Raw genomic sequence first — 22914 nt, 5'->3', positions numbered from 1 at the left:
ATTGTCTTGGTATCAGACCTGAAATAATAGCGATTTTGCGATTCTCAAAGGGGGGGGGGGGCGACTTTGCTCCCTTCTGCCCATCAGAGTTGCTCCTCATTCGGAACAAGTGAGACTGAGGAGAACAGATATATGGTTCCCCATACGTGGGAGAAAAGTAGTCAGTGTAGTGAAGAATACATTTGTTGCATTTGCGTACATCAGTTGGGATAAGACCATAAGACATGAGAGCAGAATTAGGTGACTCAGCCCATCGAGTCTGCTCTGCCATTCCATCATGGCTGATCCTGGATCCCACTCAACCTGCCTTCTTGCCATATCCTTTGATGCCCAGACCAATTGAGAAGCCTTAAACATGCCCACAGATTTGGCCCCCACAGAGTACCTCTGTTCTAAAAGGTCGCCCCTCAATTTTGAAGCTATACCCTCTAAATCTGGATACCCCCACCATAGGAAACACCCTCTGCACATCCACCATATCTTGTCCTTTCAACACTTGGTAGGTATCAATGAGATCCCTACGTATTCTTCTAGATTCCCAAAGCTGCCAAACGCTCCTCATATGTTAACCCCTTCGTTCCCAGAAACATCGTCATGCACCGCCTCTGGACTCTGTCCAATGACAACACATCCTTTCTGAGATACGGGGCCCAGAACTGTTGACAACATTCCAAGTGCAGCCTGACTAGTGTCTTATAAAAGCCTCAGCATTATCCCTTGCTTTGAAACTCTGTTCCCCTTGAAATAGATGCCAACATTTCATTTGCCTTCTTTACCACAGACTCAACCTGTAAATTAACATTCTGGAAGTCTTGCACGAGGACTCCCACATCCCTCTGCACCTCTGATATTTGAACCTTCTCCCCAGTTAGATAATAGTTCCTATTACAAAAATGTGTTATCATACATTTCCCAGCACTGTATTCCCTCTGCCCCTTTTATTTCCATTCTTCCATTTTGTCCAACTTTTGCTGCAATTGTATTGCTTCATCAGCACTACCTATCTTCACATCATCCACAAACTTTCCCACAATACCATCAATTCCATGATCCAAATCATTGACAAACAATGTGAAAAGTAATGGTCCCAATACTGCTTCCTGAGGAACACCACTAGTCACTGGCAGCCAACCAGAAAAGGCCCCCCTTTATTCCCACTCGCTGTCTTCTGACTGTCAGAAGACACTGGAATATTTTAAGTCTTTCTAGATGTGGTAAGCTGTGGGTGGGCGGATTCAGGAAAGGTGCAGCAAAATGTTACTGGGACTGGAAGGCTCTGGTTATAAGGAGAGATCAGATAGGCTGGGAAGGTCTTCCATGATGTAGGAAGTTGAGGGATGATCTTGCATATAAAATCATAAGGGGCACAAATAAGATGAATGTTCCAAGTCCTTTTTCCCAGGGTAGCAGAGTCAAATAATAGAGGGTATCGTTTTAAAGTGAAAGGGGAAATATTTAAAAGGGACTGAGGGGCTACTTATGTGTGGGAGGTATATGGAACAGCCTGTTAGAGGGAGAGGCAGAGGTGGAAACAATAGACAATAGGTGCAGAAGTAGACCATTTGGCCCTTTGAGCCTGCACCACCATTTTGAGATCATGGCTGATCAATTACTATCAATACCCGGTTCCTGCCTTGTCCCCATATCCCTTGATTCCCCTATCCATAAGATACCTATCTAGCTCCTTCTTGAAAGCATCCAGAGAATTGGCCTCCACTACCTTCCGAGGCAGTGCATTCCAGACCCCCACAACTCTCTGGGAGAAGAAGTTTTTCCTTAACTCCATCCTAAATGACCTACTCCTTATTCTCAAACCATGCCCTCTGGTACTGGACTCTCCCAGCATCTGGAACATATTTCCTGCCTCTATCTTGTCCAATCCCTTAATAATCTTATATGTTTCAATCAGATCCCCTCTCAATCTCCTTAATTCCAGCGTGTACAAGCCCAGTCTCTCTAACCTCTCTGCGTAAGACAGTCCAGACATCCCAGGAATTAACCTCGTGAATCTACGCTGCACTTCCTCTACAGCCAGGATGTCCTTCCTTAACCCTGGAGACCAAAACTGTACACAATACTCCAGGTGTGGTCTCACCAGGGCTCTGTACAAATGCAGGAGGATTTCCTTGCTCTTGTACTCAATTCCCTTTGTAATAAAGGCCAACATTCCATTAGCCTTCTTCACTGCCTGCTGCACTTGCTCATTCACCTTCAGTGACTGATGAACAAGGACTCCTAAATCTCTTTGTATTTCTCCCTTACCTAACTCTACACTGTTCAGATAATAATCTGCCTTCCTGTTCTTACTCCCAAAGTGAATAACCTCACACTTATTCACATTAAATGTCATCTGCCAAGTATCTGCCCACTCACCCAGCCTATCCAAGTCACCCTGAATTCTCCTAACATCCTCATCACATGTCACACTGCCACCCAGCTTAGTATCATCAGCAAATTTGCTGATGTTATTCTCAATGCCTTCATCTAAATCGTTAACGTAAATGGTAAACAGCTGTGGTCCCAATGTCGAGCCCTGTGGCACCCCACTAGTCACCACCTGCCATTCCGAGAAACACCCATTCACCGCTACCCTTTGCTTTCTATCTGCCAACCAGTTTTCTATCCATGTCAATGTCTTCCCCCCAATGCCATGAGCTTTGATTTTACCCACCAATCTCCTATGTGGGACGTTATCAAATGCCTTTTGAAAATCGAGGTACACTACATCCACTGGATCTCCTCCATCTAACTTCCTGGTTACATCCTCGAAAAACTCCAATAAATTAGTCAAGCATGATTTACCCTTGGTAAATCCATGCTGGCTCGGCCCAATCCTATCACTGCTATCTAGATATGCCACTATTTCATCTTTAATAATGGACTCTAGCATCTTCCCCACCACCAATGTCAGGCTGACAGGTCGATAGTTCTCTGTTTTCTCCCTCCCTCTTTTCTTGAAAAGTGGGATAACATTAGCCATTCTCCAATCCTCAGGAACTGTTCCTGAATCTAAGGAACATTGGAAAATGATTACCAATGCATCCACAATTTCCAGGGCCACCTCCTTTGGTACCCTAGGGTGCAGACCATCTGGCCCTGGGGATTTGTCAGCCTTCAGTCCCATCAGTCTACTCATCACCGTTTCCCTCCTAATGTCAATCTGTTTCATTTCCTCTGTTACCCTATGTCCTTGGCCCATCCATACATCTGGGAGATTGCTTGTGTCTTCCTTAGTGAAGACAGATCTAAAGTACTTATTAGATTCTTCTGCTGTTTCTCTGTTTCCCATAACAATTTCACCCAATTCATTCTACAAGGGCCCAACGTTGTTCTTAACTATCTTCTTTCTCTTCACATACCTAAAAAAGCTTTTGCTATCCTCCTTTATATTCCTGTCTAGCTTGCGTTCGTACCTCATTTTTTCTCCCCGTATTGCCTTTTTAGTTAAGTTCTGTTGTTCCTTAAAAACTTCCCAATCATCTGTCCTCCCACTCACCATAGCTCTGTCATACTTCCTTTTTTTTAATGCTATGCAATCTCTGACTTTCTTTGTCAACCACTGTGGCCCCTTTCCCCCCTTTGAATCCTTCCTTCTCGGGGGGATGAACTGATTTTGCACCTTGTGCATTATTCCCAAGAATACCTGCCATTGCTGTTCCACTGTCTTTTCTGCTAGGATATCCGTCCAGTCAACTTTGGCCAGCTCCTCCCTCATGGCTCCATAGTTTCCCCTGTTCATCTGCAACACTGACACCTCCGAGCTGCCCTTATCCTTCTCAAATTGCAGATAAAAACTTATCATATTATGATCACTACCTCCTAATGGCTCCTTTACTTCAAGATCGCTTATCAAATCCTGTTCATTACATAACACTAAATCCAGAATAGTCTTGTCCATGGTCGGCTCTCGTACAAGCTGTTCCAAGAATGCATCCCGTAGGCACTCTACAAACTCCCTATCCTGGGGTCCAGCATCAACCTGATTCTCCCAGTTCACCTGCATGTTGAAATCCCCCATAACTACTGCGACATTACCTTTGCCACATGCCAATGTTAACTCCCTGTTCAACTTGCACCCAATATCCATGCTACTGTTTGGGGGCCTGTAGACAACACCCATTAGGGTCTTTTTGCCCTTACTGTTCCTCAGTTCTATCCACACAGACTCTACTTCTCCTGACCCTATGCCCCCCCTTGCAAAGGACTGAATCTCCTTCCTCACCAACAGGGCCACCCCACCCCCTCTGCCCACATTTTCTGTCCCTACGATAGCACATATACCCTTGTACATTCATTTCCCAGGTCTGATCTCCCTGCAGCCATGTCTCTGTTATCCCAACAACATCATAGTTACTCATTCGCACCTGGGCTTCAAGCTCATCCGCCTTATTTCTGACACTTCGTGCATTCAGATATAGAGTTTTTAGCCCATTTCTCCTCTCTCTGTTTGAATCGCTGTCTATTGTGCTTAACCCAGCTCCCCGAACTCCCATCGGGCTATACACCCCTAGAATTTTGTTGTCCTTCCTAAATTTACTTATTCTTTCTGCACATTTAACTCCATGTTCTGTCAGACCATCCCTCTGTACATGTGTCCTCCTTATCACTTGTTCCGCCTCACCTTTCTCTACTACACACTTAATATTCCGGAACCGTGTAGTCCCCACCTGTCCTTTATTCTTCCTCTCGCTATCCTCTCTCACATTCTGGATCCCTTCCCCCTGCAAATTTAGTTTAAACCCCACCAAGAAGCACTAGCAAACTTCCCTGCAAGAATGTTAGTACCGCTCCAGTTCAGGTGTAAACCGTCCCTTTGGAACAGATCCCACCTTCCCTGGAACAAAGCCCAATTATCTACAAACCTGAAGCCCTCCCTCCTGCACCATCCTCTCAGCCACGTATTAATCTTTATAATCCTCCTGTTCCTTGCCTCACTCGCACGTGGCACAGGTAGCAATCCTGAGATTGTTACCCTGGAGGTCCTGCTCTTCAGCTTCGCACCTAACTCCCTGAACTCCCTACACAGTACCCCCTCACTCATCCTCCCACGTCATTGGTCCCTACATGGACCACAACATCTGGATTCTTGCCCTCCCTTGAGAATAACCTGCACCCGATCTGAGATGTCTCAGACCCTGGCACCAGGGAAGCAACAGACCATCCGAGACTCCCGATCTTCCCCACAATATCTCCTATCCGCCCCCCCTGACTATAGAATCCCCTATCACTACCGCTCTCTTCTCTTCCCTCCTCCCCTTCCTAGTCGTGGGTCCAACCTCAGTGCCAGAGACAGGACCACTGCAGCTTGTTCCTGGTAGTTCATCCCCACCAACAGTATCCAAAGCGGTATACTTATTTTTGATGGGAACGGCCACAGGGGTGCTCTGCTCTCTCTGTCTGCTCCCCCTGCCTCTCTTGACTGTCACCCATTTGCCTACCTCCTGTCTTTTCGGTGTGACTACCTCCCGATAACTCTTATCTATCTCTGCCTCTGCCTCCTGAATGATCCGTAGTTCATCCAGCTCCTGCTCCAATTCCCTAACTCGGTCTGATAGGAGCTGCAGCTGGATGCACCTATTGCAGGTGTGGTCATCAGGGACAACTGTGTTGACCCTGACCTCCCACATACTGCATACGGAGCACACCACTGCTCTAACTGTTTCACGATGTTTAGACCATAAGACTATAAGACATAGGAGCAGAATTGGGTTATTTGGCCCATCGAGTTTGCTCCGCCATTTAATCATGGTTGATCCTTTTCTCTCCTCCTCAGCCTCACTCCCTGACCTTCTCCCCGTAACCTTTGATGCCACGTCCAATCAAGAACCTAGCAAGCTCTGCCTTAAATACACCCAATGACCTGGCCTCCACAGCTGCCTGTGGTAACAAATTCCACAAATTCACCACCCTCTGGCTAAAGAAATTTCTCTGCATTTCTGTTTGAAAAGGACACCCCTCTATCCTGAGGCTGTGCCCTCTTGTCCTAGACTCTCCTACCATGAGAAATGTCCTTGCCACATCTACTCTTAGGCCTTTTGACATTCGAAAGGTTTCAATGAGATCCCTTCTCATCCTAGTAAGTTCCAGTGAATACAGACCCAGAACTATCAGATGTTGCTCGTATGATAAACCTTTCATTCCCAGAATCATCCTTGTGAACTTCCTCTGAATCTTCTCCAATGCCAGCACATCTTCTCTTAGATGAAGAGCCCAAAACTGTTCACAATACTCAAGGTGAAGCATCACCAATGCCTTATAAAGCCTCAGCATCACATCCCTGCTCTTGTATTCTAGACCTCTTAAAATGAATGCTAACATTGCATTTGCCTCCCTCACCACTGACTGTACCTGCAAGTTAACCTTTAAAAGACATTTGGAGAAGTTTGTGAAAAGGAGCAGTGGTTCACAAAGTAGGTGATATCGCACCACCCCTCTCACACCTACCTGCGGGTGGGGGGAGTTCCAACAGGGCGATTAAAAATAAAAGCAGTGGTGGGTGCGCTTGGTAGCAAGGGACAGCTGGGGGGCTTAACAAGGAATTAATGATGGCACAGTCACCTCACCTCTTGCTAACCGACTGTTCTCTTAAACTTCACTCAAAGCGTGTTATAGTTGTGAGACCGATGTGACTGTTCTGTATTTGGCATATTATCACGGGAAATCTGGACTGAAGAAATTGTGTTACATCCGGGCCCGGCCAGCACATTGTCTTTCACTACTGCGATAACAGTGATTCCCATACTCTAATCACGCAGTAATGCAACTCCTGTAAATTAGGGCTTGGCGTTCAATGGGTCAAAGTTGAAAATCTGCCTTTTCGAATGGTCTTGTCCATATTTCCCTAGTCCAACCAAGGTTTTGCTGTCCTATGTTATTTACCTTCAGGTAGAAAGTCAGGTTTTGCCTGAAGTGTGATGACTACGTAACTTTCCCCTTTATTGATCGTAGGTTGAGGTTAGAGCAGGGGAAGTGTGGTGAAAAGGTTTGAAAGGGTCCATAGAAATGTAAGTGTTTTGTAATGTTTTTGTTCTCTGTTTAATCCCAACAACTTTGCTTTGACACAGATAACATGGAGGTGCTGATGATCTGTGTCGCAGCAGTGGGAGGACTGGCTCTGATTGCCGCTTTTGTTGTGATCGTGTGTTGTTTGCAAAAACGGTAGGTTTCCTCACATCTTCTCCTCCCCCTGCTCTCCCAAATCACTTCTTCCCCTTCCTATTTCCTCTCTCCCCACCTTCAAACCTATCTTCATTCACCCTCCTCTAATTCCTAACCCCTCTTCTACCCCAAATGCCTTCCCCTCCCTATGAGCCCTATCTGCCTATTCCCTCTACTTCCACCTCACTTTGTCCTCCCAAAAAGTCTTTATCTCTTCTCCCCTCCACTCCATCTGTAGCTCTCCTCCCTTTCCCTCTTCCTTCCTACCACTCTATTTTCCTTCCTCCTTTCATATTATCTGCCCTTCCTTCAGCTCCCTGCCTTCCCAAGTCCCTACACTTCTTCCTGAAAGATCTTCACCTCAGTGCTATCTCCTCCATTAGGATTGGTGGAGAGATTTGTGCAGGAGGTGGTGGCAGTTCCGACACAAGAGAATGCAGGTGCTGGGAACAAAAAATCACAGTGGTTGAGCAGCATATGTTGAGGAACAGAGGTGGTCAATGTTTTGCGTTGAGACCTTGCAGTTGGATTAGGAACTAAGGTTGACAATTTTTGTCCATTGTCAGATATAATCACTGATAAATCCACTGTGAATTCCCTACTCCTTAACCAACAGGTGTTGGAACTGTGAGACCCTTCTGATAGAATGGCCAGTGGAAATGCGTCAAGGAAAAGCATCTGAAAGATACACACAGAATACTGGAGGAACTCAGCAAGTCAGGCAGCTACTGTGGAGGGGAGGAATCAGATGACGTTTCAGGCTGAGGTCCTTCATCAGGACTGGAAGGGAAGGGGGCTGAAGCCAGAATAATGGGAAAAGAATAGAAGCTGGTGGGTGATAGATGAATGAGAAGGGGAATGGCGCGGGAGAGGTGATAAAGTGAGAAACAAAACAAAGTGGAAGAAGTAAAGGGCTGAAGAAGAAGCACTCTGATAGAAGAGGACAGTGGGGCATGGGAGAAAGGAAAGCAGGGTTACTAGAGGGAGGAGGTTGGCAGGTGAGAAGAGAACAGGTGAAGGGGAACTAGAATGGAAAAAGAGAGAATGGGAGGACAGAGAAATTACTATGTATTAGAGAAATTGATGTTCATGCCTTCAAGTTTGAGGCTACCAGAAGGAATATGAGGCTTTGCTCATCCACCTTGAGTGTGGCCTCATCGTGGAAGTAGAGAAGGCCATGAATCGACATCAGAATGGGAGTGGGAAGTTGAATTGAAATAGGTGGCCACCAGGAATTCCCGCCTTCTGTAGCAGAAGGAGCAAAGCAGTCCCCCAAACAATGTCAGGTTTCACTGATACGGAGGAGGCCACGCCGGGAGCCCTGATCACAATAGATGACTCTGACAGACTTTCAGGTGAAGTGTTGTTTCACCTGGAAGGACTGTTTGGGACCGTGAACCAGGGAGAGGGAGGAGGTGTAGAAGCAGGTGTAGCACGTGTACCACTTACAGGGAGAATTGCCAGGAGATAGATCAGACAAGTGGCTAAGGGGTCTGTATAGAGACCGTTCCCTGTGGGAAGCAGGAAATGGAGAAAGAGAGCATGTGCAGAATCCCATTACAGATGGCGGTAGTTATGGAGAATGATATGCTGGAAACGAGGCTCATTGGGTGGTAACCTATCCCTGTAATAGCGACAGGAGGATGGAGTGAGAGCAGATGTGTGGGAAATGGAAGAGATTTGAGTGATGGTGGTGGAAGGGAAGCTCTGTTGTTTGGAGAAGGATGGTATCTCGGATATCCTAGAATGGAAACCCTCACCCTGAGAGCAATTGTGGTGGAGGAAGAGCAACTGAGAAAAGTGACAGAGTGGGAAGAGGTATCATCAAGGTAGCTGTGGGAAGATGATCAGTAAGATTTGGATTGCACCCAATCAGTGAGCAGGAGCACCAAAAGAAGGTACATTCTCATGAGGTTCACGGCTAGAGATTAAAAAGGCATCTCTCTTTGTGGTAGTTCTTTGGAGCTGGACTGCACCCGATCCGTGAACAGGATTCATTAGAAAGGGTGATTAATAACAAGGCAGGGGCACACAGAGCCACTGTTGTCTTGGTTGGCCAGTGTTGGAGTGGCTTTGACTTATGAGGATTGGGTGAGGTAAGTATTTGGTAAGTTTCTTCTTTCTCATCTTTATTCTTCATTCCTCCAGAATCCCAGATAACCACAAGTGCACAGACTGCAGTTCCTCAGAGAGCGTGTTAAGGAACTGGAGCTGCAGCTCGATGACCTTTGGCTCATGCGTGAGACTGAGGAAGTGATAAACAGGAGCTACAAGAAGGTAGTCACCCCTAGGTTGCAGGAGGCAGGTAACTGGGTGACTGTGAGGAGAAGGAAGGAAAACGGGCAGCCAGTACAAAATACTGCATGGCCGTTCCCCTCAATAATAAGTATACCACTTTGGATACTGTTTGCCTGGGTTAGCTGCAGTGATCAGGTCTCTGGCATTTAGTCTGCTGCTGTGGCTCAGAAGAGATCAGAGGTGAAGATGGCTGCAGTGGTGATAGGGGATTCCATAGTCAAAGTAATAGACATGAGATTCTGTGGGTGTGGTACGGACAACCAGATGGTATGTTGCTGATGCCAGGGTCAGGGTCGGGTCTACGGCATTCTAAAGGGGGAGTGTGAGCTGCCTGGACTCCTGGTGCATATTGGCACCAATGACTTTGGTAGGAAAGGTGAGGAAGTCCTGACAAGAGATTTTAGGGAGCTGGGTAGAAAGCTGAAAAGCAGGACCTCCAGGCTAATAATCTCTGGATTGCTGCCTGTGCCACGTGCCAGTGAAGGTAAAACCAGGATGATTTGGTAGAGGAATGTGAGGCTGAGGAACTGGCACAAAATGGACAGTGCACTCGAACCGGAGGGGGACCCCGATCTTTCTAGGCAGGCTTGCTCAAGCTTGTGGGGAGGGTTTAAACAAATTTGGCAGGAGTATAGGAAATGGAGTGATAGGGCTGAGGAGGAGGTAGTTGGTTTAGAAAAAGGGTAGTGTGTAATGAGGCCTCTAGCAAACAGAGGCTGATGATAGGGTAAAGTTGCAGGATGAATTGCAGTGTAAGGTGATGAATACAGGACTGAAGGGTATATTTGAATTCAAGAAGTATATGGAATAAGGTAGATGAACTTGTAGAACAGCTACAGATTGCCATGTATTACATTATGGGAAACACTGAATCGTGACTGAAACATATTAGCTGGGAGCCTAACATCCAAGGATACAGAAGGACAGGTAGATAAGCCATGGGGATGGGGTGACCCTGCTGGTTAAAAATAATGAAATTAACTCATTAGAAAGAGGTGACATAGGTTCAGAAGGTGTGGAGAGGAAGGTTCTGGGTAGAGCAAAGGGTAAAAAAACCCCTGACAGGAGCTATATACAGGCCACCAAATAGTAGTAAAGATGTCTGAATTAGAATGAGAGATAGAAAATGCATATCAAAATGGCAATGTTATGGGGGATATCAATATGCAAGTAAATCAGGTTGGTGCTTGATCCTCAGAAGGGGAATTGTAGAATGCCTACAAGATGGCATTTTAGATCAGCTTGTGGTTGAGCCCACTAGGAGATCAGCGATTCTGGATTGGGTGTTGTGCAATTGAACCAGAACTAATTAGAGAGATTAAGGTAAAGGAACCCTTAGGGGTACAGTGATCATAATATGGTAGAATTCACCCTGCAATTTGAGAAGAAGAAGATAAAGTCAGATGTATCAGTAGTGTAAAGGAGCTGGCGAAAATTGATTGGAAGGGCCAACTAACATGTATGATGGCAGAGCAGCAATGACTGGAATTTCTGGGAGCAATTTTGATAGATCCCAAAGAAGAAGTGTTCTAAAGGCAAGATTTTGCAACCATGGCTGACAAGAGAAGTCAAAGCCAACATAAAAGCCAAAGAGAGGGCATATAACAGAGCAAAAATTAGTAGAAAGTTAGAAGATTGGGAAGCTTTTTAAAACCAACAGAAGGATACTAAAAAAGTCATAAAGAAGGAAAAGATGGAATGCAAAGATAAGCTAACCAATAATATTAAAGAGGATACCAAAAGTTTCATCAGATATATAAAGTGTAAATGAGAGGTGAGAGTGGATATCGAACCACTGGAAATCGATGCTGGAGAGGTAGTTATGTGGGACAAGGAAATGGTGGATGAACTGAATAAGTATCTTGCATCTGTTTTCACTGTGGAAGATACTAGCAGTATACTGGAAGTTCGAGAGCATCAGGGGGCAGAAGTGTGTGAAGTTACCATTACTAGGAGAAGGTGCTTGAGGACCTGAAAGGTTTGAAGATAGGTAAGTCATCTAGATCAAATGGTCTACACCACTTGCTTCTAAAAGAGGTATCTGAAAAGATTGTGGAGGCATTAGTAAAGATCATTCAAAAAACACTGGATTCTGGCATAGTTCCAGAGAACTAGAAAATTGCAAATGTCAATCCACTCTTCCAGAAGAAAGGAGGCTAAAGGTGGTTAGTGGTTGGGAAGATGTTGGAGTCAATTGTTAAGATTGTGGCTTTGAGGTACTTGGATGCACTTTATAAAATAGGCTGTTGACTAGACGGACTACAACCCACAGTTCTGAACAAAGTAGCTAAAGAGATTGTGCAGTCATTAGTAATGCTCTTTCAAGAACTAATAGATTCTAGCATAGTTCTAGAGGGGAAATAATTGCAAATATCTCTTCAAGCTTCAAGAGGTAGAGAGGGAGGAATTATAGCCACGTTAGCCTGACCTCAGTGGTTGAAAAGATGTTGGAGTTGATTGTTAAGGATATGGTTTAGGGTACATGGAGGCACATGATAAAATAAGCAAAAAATCAGCATGGTTTCCTTAACAGAAAATCTTGCCTCAGAAATATGTTGGAAATCTTTGAAGAAATAACAAGCAGGATAGACAAAAGAGAATCAATGGATCTTGGGTACTTGGATTTGCAGAAGGCCTTTGACAAGGAGCCACTCATGAGGCTGCTTATGAGCCCATGGATTTACTGAAGAGATACTAGCATGGATAAAGCAGTGGCTGATTGGCAGGAGGCAAAGAGTGGGAATAAAGGGAGCCTTTTCTGGTTGGCTGCCGGTGACTCGTGGTGCTTCATGATAGTCTGTGTTAGGACAGCATCTTTTTACATTATATGTCAATAATTTGGATGATGAAACTGATGGCTTTGTGGCAAGTTTTCAGGCACAAAGATAGGTGGAGGTGGAGGTTGGTAGTTTTGGTAAAGCAGAGAGGCTACAGAGGACTTAAATAGATTAGGAGAATGGGTGAAGAAATGGCAGATGGAATACAATATCAGGAAGGGTATGGTCATGCACTTTGATAGAAAAAAATAAAAGTGTGGACTATTTTCTAAATGGAGAGAAAATTCAAAAAATCTGAGGTCCAAGGGGACTTGGGAATCCTTGTGCAGGACTCCCTAAAGGTTAACTTGCACGTTGAGCCGGTGAGGAAGGCAATGTTAGCATTCATTTCAAAAGGACTAGAATAGAAAAGCAAGGATGTAACGTTGAGGCTTTATAAAGCACAGGTGAGGCCTCATTTGGAGAACTGTGAGCGATTTTGGCTTCCTTATCTAAGAAAGGATGTGCTGAAACTAGAGAGGGTTCAAACGAGGGTTCGCAAGAATGTTTCCTGGATTGAAAGGCTTATCATACAAGGAGTGCTTGACAGCTGTGGGCCTGTACTCGTTGGAATTCTGAAGAATGAAGGGGGATCTCATTGAAAGCTGTCAAATGTTGAAAGGCCTCGATGTATGTGTAGGCCTCAGTTAGTCTCAACAGACCATGGATTTGCGCCTTGGAAAGTTTCCAGCAAGCCTGGGCAAGGTTTATTTTATGGAAGACCAAGCTGCAAGTCTCCCCTCTCCACGCCACCGATGTTGTCCAAGGGAAGGCCTCAATAGAGTGGATGTAGAGAGGATGTTTCCTAGGGTGGGGGAGTCTAAGACCAGAGAACACAGTCTCAGAATCAGAGGGACATCCATTTAGAACAGAGATGAGGAGGAATTTCTTTAGCCAGAATGGTGAATCTTTGCAATTCATTGCCGTAGATGGCCATGGAAGCCAAGACATTGGTTATATTTAAGGCAGAGGTTAATAGATTCTTGATTAGTCAGGGCATGAAGGAATACGGGGAGAAGGCAGGTGGGGGCTGAGAGGGAAATGGGTCAGCCATGATGAAATGATGGAGCAGACTTGATGGGCCAAATGGCCTAATTAAGCTCCTATATCTTATGATCATGGATTATAAAAGTTATAAGTAGATCATCTGTCTCCATTAACTGAGGCAGAGAGATCGAGAAAGGGGAGAAAAGTGTCAGAGATGAGCCAAGTAAATTTGAAGGCAGGGTGGAAGTTGGTTGTAAAGTTGATTAAATTGACAAGCTCAGCATGAGAGCAGGAAGCAGCACCAGAGCAGACATTAGTGAGGCATAGAAAGTGTTCTGGGATTGTTTCCAGTGCAGGCTTGCAACATTGTCTGTTCCACATAGCTGACAAAAAGTCCGACATAGCTGGGGCGCATGCAGGTGTCCACAGCTACACCTTTGGTGTGGAGTGAGTGGGAGAACCCAGAAGAGAAATTGTTGAGGGTGAGAATCAGCTCCATCAAATGGAGGAAGATGAAAGTGGAGGGGAGTTCATTAGGTCTGCTGTTCAGAAAGAAACAGAGAACTTCAAAGCATTACTGATGTGGTAGAGACGTGTACAAAGACTGGACATCCACAGAGAAAATGAGCAATTAAGGCCAGGGAACTTAAAGTGATAGAGCGCGGGTGAAGTGTCATGGAAGGGGCTGAACTAAGGAGGAAACATAGAGTTGAAGCATGTTGATTCAAGTGTAGTGGGACAGGAGCAGACAGAACCTACTGGAGAGTCAGGTTTTGGAACTTGGGTACGAGGTAGAAATGAGCAAATCGGGGTCAGGGAATTATAAGGTTGGTGGTGGTAGTGGATGGCACATTGAGGTTGGTGATGGTGGTTGGGACATTGAGGTTGGTGATGGTGGATGGGACATTGAGGTTGGTGATGGTGGATGGGACATTGAGGTTGGTGATGGAGGTTGGGACATTGAGGTTGGTGATGGTGGTTGGGACATTGAGGTTGGTGGTAGTGGATGGGACATTGAGGTTGGTGATGGTGGTTGGGACATTGAGGTTGGTGATGGTGGATGGGACATTGAGGTTGGTGGTAGTGGATGGGACATTGAGGTTGGTGGTAGTGGATGGGACATTGAGGTTGGTGATGGTGGTTGGGACATTGAGGTTGGTGATGGTGGTTGGGACATTGAGGTTGGTGATGGTGGATGGGACATTGAGGTTGGTGGTAGTGGATGGGACATTGAGGTTGGTGATGGTGGTTGGGACATTGAGGTTGGTGATGGTGGTTGGGACATTGAGGTTGGTGATGGTGGATGGGACATTGAGGTTGGTGGTAGTGGATGGGACATTGAGGTTGGTGGTAGTGGATGGGACATTGAGGTTGGTGATGGTGGTTGGGACATTGAGGTTGGTGATGGTGGTTGGGACATTGAGGTTGGTGATGGTGGATGGGACTGAGGTTGGTGATGGTGGATGGGACATTGAGGTTGGTGGTAGTGGATGGGACATTGAGGTTGGTGATGGTGGTTGGGACATTGAGGTTGGTGATGGTGGTTGGGACATTGAGGTTGGTGATGGTGGATGGGACATTGAGGTTGGTGGTAGTGGATGGGACATTGAGGTTGGTGATGGTGGTTGGGACATTGAGGTTGGTGATGGTGGATGGGACATTGAGGTTGGTGGTGGTGGATGGGACATTGAGGTTGGTGGTAGTGGATGGGACATTGAGGTTGGTGATGGTGGTTGGGACATTGAGGTTGGTGATGGTGTGGGAGACAATGGCCTTATGCTCCTTAGTGAGTTCCTCTTCAAGAGAAATATAAGAGGAAGTGTCTGAGAGATGTTTCCTGACCTCAGCAAGGTAGAGGTCAATCTGCCAGACTACAACAGCACACTTCCCGTCTGGGATTTGATGGTGAGGTTGGGATTGGTGCAGAGAGAGTTAATGACAGTTTGTTCAGAGGGTAAGAAGTTCAAGAAGGTGAGGAGTGCTGAAGTTGAGATGATTGATATCTCATCAGCAGATGAAAAGATCCAGAGCAAACGGCAAGCTAGTGCGAGGTGTCAAGAAGAGGAGGAAGGGTGAAGATTGGTGAAGGGGTTATCAGTGTGGGATGGGTATCCTTGCTAAAGAAGGAGACTTGGAGATGGAGTTGATGGAAGAAGATCTCAGCGTGGTGGCTGGTGCAGGACTCAGTGAAGTGCAGGCATGGTGGGGGGGCAAAGTTTGGAGGGGCTAGTAAAGACACAGCATGGATTAGGGCTGGGGTCAGGAGAGGGTAGAGAGTTGAAGGGGTCAGATAAGAGAGTAGAGTTGGGATGTTCAGGTAACGTCGCATGGAACAAATGGTACATCATAGGAATGAAGGTAGATGAGGAGTAGAGGGGAGCCTGAGTGACCTGGGGTTGGTGGGGAGTAGTGATGGAAGAACAGGAGCCACAGGACCATGTGGCAGTCAGAAAGGCAAATGAGAAAATCTACATATACTGGAAAGCAAAGTAATACACACAAAATGCTGGAGGATCTCAACAGGCCTGGCAGTATCTATGAAAAGGAGTAAACAATGTTTTTGGCCAAGACCCGTCATCGTCTTGAGAAAAGAGATTGGAAGTCAGAGTAAGGAGGTGGGGAGAGGGGAGAAAGAAATACTAGGAGTAGATGATAGGTGAATCTGGGAGAAGGGGAAGGGTGAAGTAAAGAGCTGGGAAGTCAATTTGTGAAAGAGATGAAGAGCTGGAGAAGGGAAATCTGATAGGAGAGGACAGAAGTCCATGGAAGAAAGGAAAAGGGAGAAGAGCACCAGAGAGAGGTGATGGGCAAATAAGGAAATGGGAATGGTGAAGGAGAAAGGGGCAGGGCAGTTATCAGAAGTTAGAGAAATCGATGTGCATGCATTTAGATTGGAGGTTACCCAGGCAGAATATAAGGTGTTGTCCTCCAACCTGAGGTGTGGCCTCATCGCAGCAGTAGAAGAGGCGATGGACTGACATGTCAGAATGGGACTGAGAATTGGAATTGAAATAACTACTACCAGGTGCACCTGCTTTTTCTGGCAGTCAAAGCATAGGTGCTCGGTGAAACAGTCTCCCAGTCTACATTGGGTCTCACCAATATACAGGACGCCACATCAGGAGCACCAGGTACAGTGGAAGATGAATGTCAGAGAGGTCGATGGCAAGCAGTAGAGAATAAGGCCTGGAGCTGTGGCAAAGGAAGAGACAGGGCTTTCAGGTACTATTGCATGGTGGCATGTAGAATCCTGGGGGGGAAGCAGTCCATCAGATGCATGTACTTAGGATCCTTGCTGGGTCTAAATTGAGAGGCCTGGACAGATAGCTGGAAGCTAGGTGGTACAGGATGGTGGCAGAGACAATTTCCCAGAAAGGAAACATGGCTGTGGTAGTGAGTCTTGATTGAAGAACCTATCCCTACATCTCCTCCCTCATCACCAATCATGGCCCCAAATAGTCCTTTCAGGTGAAGCAGCACTATGTGATGCTCCTGGTGTGCCACCTCTACATCAGTGAGACCTGACATAGATGAAGGACCATTTCATTGAGCACCTGCTACCACAAAAGGCAGGGTTCCCCAGTTGACACCCATTTCAATTCAGCTTCCTTTTCCCATCCCAACACATCGGTGTATGTCCTCCTCCATTGCCACAATGAGGCCACACTGAAGATGGAGGAGTAACACCTTATATTCTGCCTGGATAACCTCCAACCTGATGGCATGAACAATTGGTTTCTCTCATTTCCAGTATTGTTAAACCACTGTTTATTACTTGAATAGTAATTTTTTTCTGAGTTTACTAGCTTTTTCTACTGGATTCTATTCACATTTACTTTTTCAATATCAGTGACTGTGCAAAGGTCAACAGTGGGAGAAAGGATCACAATTGGCACCAGAGCTCGTTTGTGCTGTGTCACACTGAGAAGTACCTAAAACCTGATATTATTTGAATTATATGCATTTTGACAAGAATGTAAACAGTGTAATCAGAGAGCTTTCAAAACTCACTGTCAGATTTGATGGAAAGTAGGTAAATAGGAATTGTTGAGTCCATAAACCTCTCCATGCATGCCACAATGTATCTAAGGGTATAATAATATGCTGTCTCTGTTTGGTTTTGCTCTTTCCGTATTTTGACGATTATGTATTTTTTAAATCCAAGCTGTAGCTGCTCCTGAACCACAAAACATTCTTGGTATTCTCCTAGTGAGAAAGACGGGCATGATGTTCTGTTCTCTAGTGTTTGATAAAACAAAGTCATTTGTTACCAGTGCAAGTATCACCTTCAACACTGGCAGAACTGAGATATAATCCAGAAAGTTGCCTCCTGTATAGTAACACCTAGATGTGAATGAAGCAGTTTGCAGATATCAAGTCAACCACTAATTCATCTTACTTTGATTTGCACAGGAGAAGACAGCAAAGCCAGCCTTCTGTTGGCATCTACAATCCCAGTGTGAACACTCACAGACCCAGGCACCAGCGGAAGTTTGGCAAAACTAGGCAGGAGAATGAGTCTCATATTTACGCTGTTATTGACGAAGACCGTGTTTATACTGATTATTTTAACAACACACAGTTTCTGTCCATTCCGGAGGTGGACGTGTATCGGCCTTTCCAAGGCCCCATGGGCAATGTCCTGCCTACTCTCCCACCTCCACGTGGTGCCGTGCCTAAGGGGTCCAGTCCAGAGACTGTGCCCATGGTGTCCAATGACCTATATACATTTTCAGTCAAGAAGGCGGATGTAGAAAACAATGGGGAGACAGTGGCTTTCCTTGGGAATGGTGAAAAGGATTCTAGCTCATAGCAAAGCATGTTTACTAGTATGTGTAACAGTCTAAATGTGTAAATAGCTGGCATCTGTCCAAACAACTCATTGCTTTTCATGGACTGATTTTACCAGTGAATACAGCAGTGTTTAGTTTCCAGGTAACATTTTTTCAGTGAGGGTTCAGCTTCCCTGCCACTGAGCCAGGAGCTCCTGAGCAGGTATTTTCCAGAACCTCCAGCCCGATCTCAGTTTGTAGTGCAGTATTTTGACCATGGAATGAATGTTGGTGCCAGATAGGGTGGTTTGAGTATCTCAAAACCTGCTAATCTCCTGGGATTTTTCACTCACAACAGTTTACAGAAAATAGTGTATAAACCAAAAAACATCTTGTGAGTGGCAGTTCTGTGGGCAAAAATGCTTTGTTAATGAGAGAGGTCAGAGGAGAATTACCAGATTGGTTCAAGCTGACAGGAAGGTAACAGTAACACAGATAAACACATGTTACAACAGTGGTGGGCAGAAGAGCATCTCTGAATGCACAGCGTGTTGAACCTCGAAGCCGATGGGCTACAGCAGCAGAAGACCATGAACATACACTCAGTAGCTTCTTTGTTAGATACAGAAGGTATCTAATAAAGTGGCCACTGAGTATATATAGGCAACTGGGAGCAAGGGGGTCTCTTGAAGAAGAGGGTGTAAGAAAGGGGTAAACTATGTGTGAAGTCAGGGGACATGGGTTAGGTCCCAAAGTGAATACTTCTCTGTATCCACCAAGCAGAATTAAGGGGATGATAGTGGATTCAGAGAAGAATATGTTGATGGTCTCGAGAATCTCAGTATTAAGAAAGTGGAAGATGTCCTAGAAAACATAAAGGCTCATAAATCCTCAGGGCCACATGAGATTTATCTCAGAATGTTATGGAAAACAAAGTAGGAGGTTGCTGGGGTCCTGATGGACATTTTTACATCTTTGTCATTCATGAATGAGGTACCATAAGATTGAAGGATAGTGAATGTTGTTCCTTTATTTAAGAAGAGCAATAGGGATAAGCCAGGTATCTACAGGTGGATGAACTTTATATTAGTAGTAGTAAAATTATTTGAGGAAGTTCTAAGATATAGGATTTATGTACATTTTGAAAGGCAGGGGTTGATCATGGCTTTGCTTATGGAGTGGTTGTCATTGTCTCAGTAATTTGGCTGTTCTTTGAGGAGATAACTAAGAAAGTGATGAAGTGCAGTAATATCTATAAGGCATTTGACAAGGTGTTACATGCTAGGCTAGTCCAGAGCACAAGAAAGTAGGAGAAGGAGTAGAGCACTCAGCCCGCAGACCTGTTCCACCATTCATTATGATCAATGCTGGACTCAACTCCCCTTCAGTACCATTTCTTCATACCTCTCGATTCCCCCATCTGTCAAATCATGTGATCCAGCTTCCCCCACCCCCTCCTCCACCTAAGGATAGAAAATTACAGAGATTTTTCCACCCTCTAAGAAAAGAACTTTCTACACATATCAACTGTAAATAGCCAGCCCTTAATTGTTTTAGAATATTAGAGCGTTTTTGACAAGAACAGGCGATTTGGCTCAACACAGCTTGCCAAATTCCTAGTGTGTTAAAGTAACTATCAAGTTTAGATTTGAAAGTCTCTAAGGTACAACTCTCAACTACATAACTAGGTAGTTTGTTCCATATGTCCTTAACTCGCTGTGTAAAGAAATGCTTCCTGATGTGAGTCTGAAATCTCCCTTTAACCAGTCTCCACCTCTGGCCCCGTGTCCTTGATGATGGATTAATTCTGAAGTAGCAGCTGGCATCCACCTTACTTATACCTTGAATGATTTTGAACACTTCGGTCATTTCTCCTCTCTTTCTATGTCTGCTTAGGCTAAGAAGATTTACTTCTTTCAATCTTTCCTCATAACTCGTACTCTGCAGACCTGAAATGGGTCTCATCACCCTTCTCTGAACTCTCTCCAGTGCCTTTACCTCCCCCACACAATTTGGAGACCAAAACTGTACACAGTTCACAAGGCATGGCCTCACAAGTACATCAAACAGCTTAAGGAGAACTTCTCTAGACTTGAACTTCACTGAGCGCATTATATAGTCCAACATTCTATTACCCTTCCTAATGGCTTCTGTGCATTGTCTAGATGTTGATAGTGATGAGTCTACCAGGACACCCAAATCCTCATACAATGCACTCAAGACCTCACATGTATATTTATATCTAATATTTCTGCTTTTTGTATGTAATACTTTAACATTCACTTACATTAAATTTCATCTGTCATTTATCTGCCCACATCTGAAGTTTGTTTAGATCTAACTTTATTGATTCTGCTGTCTGAATATTATCAGTCTGTCCCCCTAATTTTGTGTCATCAGTAAACTTTATTAGTAAACTTAACATATTTTTGTTATGTGCTTATCCAAATCATTCATGTAAATTAAAAACAGCAGCGACCCTAAACTTGATTCCTGCAGAGCCCCCTTTTAACATCTTCTAGGTGTTGAAATGATCCTCTCACCATAACTTGGTGCTTTCTTGTTTCTCAGCTAACTCTGCATCCATTTGCACACCTTATCCTGAATCCCCACCTCCTGTAATTTGATTGTTAACCTCTCATTGGGTACCTTGTCAAAAGCCTTCTGAAAGTCCAAGCATCATCCACTCTATTGTTATCGTAAATTTTAGTTTCTTCTTCATTGAATTCCAGCATATTAGTTAAGCATGATTTCCCCTTTACTTTCTGCTAACATGTCTGTACTTATCATCTGCTTTTCCATCTCATTCTTTATTACAATACATGCTAAGCTTACTAGTCTATAGTTACCAGGGTCAGTGTGGTCACCCTCCTTGTATACCGGGATAATGTTAGCCCATTTCCAGTCCTTAAGGATTTCACCAGTCTTCAATGACTTTTTAAAAATACATGTTCAGGGTTTGTACATATAACCACAGACCTCTATAAGTTGGATATATGTTGTCTTGCCCTGGAGATTTTCAGCTAAAGCAGGACCTCACTTTCTAAGATCTGTAAGTCACTTAAAACAACTTTATTTTTCTCTACACTTATTGGCATGTTGTGAACATCTTTGCAGGTGAATACTTCAGCAAAATATGAGTTACAAGTATCCACTATGTCCTTCTCTGCATAATTTAATACCCTACTATTATTCCTAATACATTAACCTTTCTCTTTGACTTTTCTTTTACTACTAAAGTATTGAAAAAAATCTCTTGGGGTCAATCTTAGTATTATCAGCAACATCCTTATCAACCTGTCTTTTGGCAATCCAAATTTCCATCTTGACTATAGTGTTCATAATTGCATATGCCCTATGGTAAACATCATTACTATTTTCTGTATTCCTTATATAGCTGTCTTCAATATTTTGTATGTACCTTATGATCACTTGTTCCTAAAGGATCAACAACTTACATACACAAAATTCTATCCTGATCGTTACAGAGTATCAGATCTAAGCAGGCCTTCCTTCCTGTTGGTACATTAACATACTGGGTCAAAAAAACAATCATTTAATATTTCAATCCTGCAGTTATGTTCCATGGTTTGTGACTGTCATTGGTGAAAACCTCTTCATACCTACCTTGTCAAACACCCTTAGGATTTGAAGCTTAAATAAGATTGCCTCACGTTCTTCTAAGCTCCTGGGAATTGAAACCCAAACTGTTTAATCTTCCATTACAGTACCTCAAACTAATTTGAAGAATTCTCTTTATCTTAAGCTAAACCGTACCTCCAGTATGTCATTTAACTGGAGAAGGTGCAAAATGAGTCATAAGGATGTGCCTGGACAAGAGGGATTGAGCTGTAAGGAGAAGCTAGATAAACCTGGAGTGGTTTCTGTAGATCTTAAGAAACTGTGGATGACCTTATAGTGGTTTATGAAAGCATGAGGGACATAGATAAGGTCTAAAAAGCTAAAGTCTTTTTCACAGAATAGGGAAGTCTAAAACCACAGGGTATGGGGTTACAGTGAGAAGGGAAAGATTTAAAACAGCCTTGAGGGGCACGTTTCTTTACCCGGAAAATGGTGGGGAAATTGAACAAGCTGCTAAAGAAGATGACAAGCATTGTTAGAATTATTACATATAAAAGGCATTTGAACAGACAGGCATGAAAGTTTTAGAAAGATATGAGCCAAACACGGGCACATTGGTCGGCATGGAGGAGTAAGGTCTTGAAGATCCTGTTTCCGTGCTCTATATCTTAATAGCTCCATGGTAAAATCCTGAGAGAAAGAGACAATCTGATTGAAATTAGCAGTTTGGAGTTTGACTGGGATCCCCAAAATATGGTAAATTCAGCCAGATTTTATGGTGTGCATTATGCTGTAGAATTAACAATGCAGCCTGCCACATGCACACAGATCTGCTTGTGGCCAAAGCGTGATTTGAACATGGAGCTTAGAAAAGTGTAGCACAGCAACAGGCTCTTTGACTGAGTTAATTAAGAATCAAGATTGCTTAATGTCATTTTCAGTGCTCAAGTTTAAAAGAGTCAAAATCTGATGAAGCACAAAAAAACCTCAATAAGGTAAAGAACACAATAATAACAAAAACATAATAAATATAAATACAACACACACAAAATGCTGGTGGAACACAGCAGGCCAGGCAGCATCTATAGGGAGAAGCGCTGTTGACGTTTCGGGCCGAGACCCTTCGTCAGGACTAACTGAAAGGAAAGATAGTAAGAGATTTGAAAGTAGTGGGGGGAGGGGGAAATGCGAAATGATAGGAGACCGGAGGGGGTGGGATGAAGCTAAGAGCTGGAAAGGTGATTGGCGAAAGTGATACAGAGCTGGAGAAGGGAAAGGATCATGGGACAGGAGGCCTTGGG

At 44.4% G+C, this 22914-nt stretch overlaps 1 protein-coding gene across 1 annotated transcript in view; it reads left to right on the top strand.

Moving 5' to 3' along the window:
- The window catches only part of cdcp1b (CUB domain containing protein 1b), a 106739-nt gene extending 84094 nt beyond the window's left edge, over positions 1–22645 (top strand). Inside the window, exons 8-9 of the mRNA XM_073072988.1 lie at positions 7065–7158; positions 17673–22645. Coding sequence (XP_072929089.1) covers positions 7065–7158; positions 17673–18072 — 494 coding nt within the window. The 3' untranslated portion in view covers positions 18073–22645. The remainder of the gene's footprint in view (positions 1–7064; positions 7159–17672) is intronic.
- Positions 22646–22914: the final 269 nt, after the last annotated feature.

Source organism: Hemitrygon akajei, chromosome 20, assembly GCF_048418815.1.
Source record: "Hemitrygon akajei chromosome 20, sHemAka1.3, whole genome shotgun sequence".
NCBI classification, from domain to species: Eukaryota; Metazoa; Chordata; class Chondrichthyes; order Myliobatiformes; family Dasyatidae; genus Hemitrygon; species Hemitrygon akajei.
Note: the sequence above shows the minus strand (reverse complement) of the source record. Positions and strands in the feature narration are given on the sequence as shown.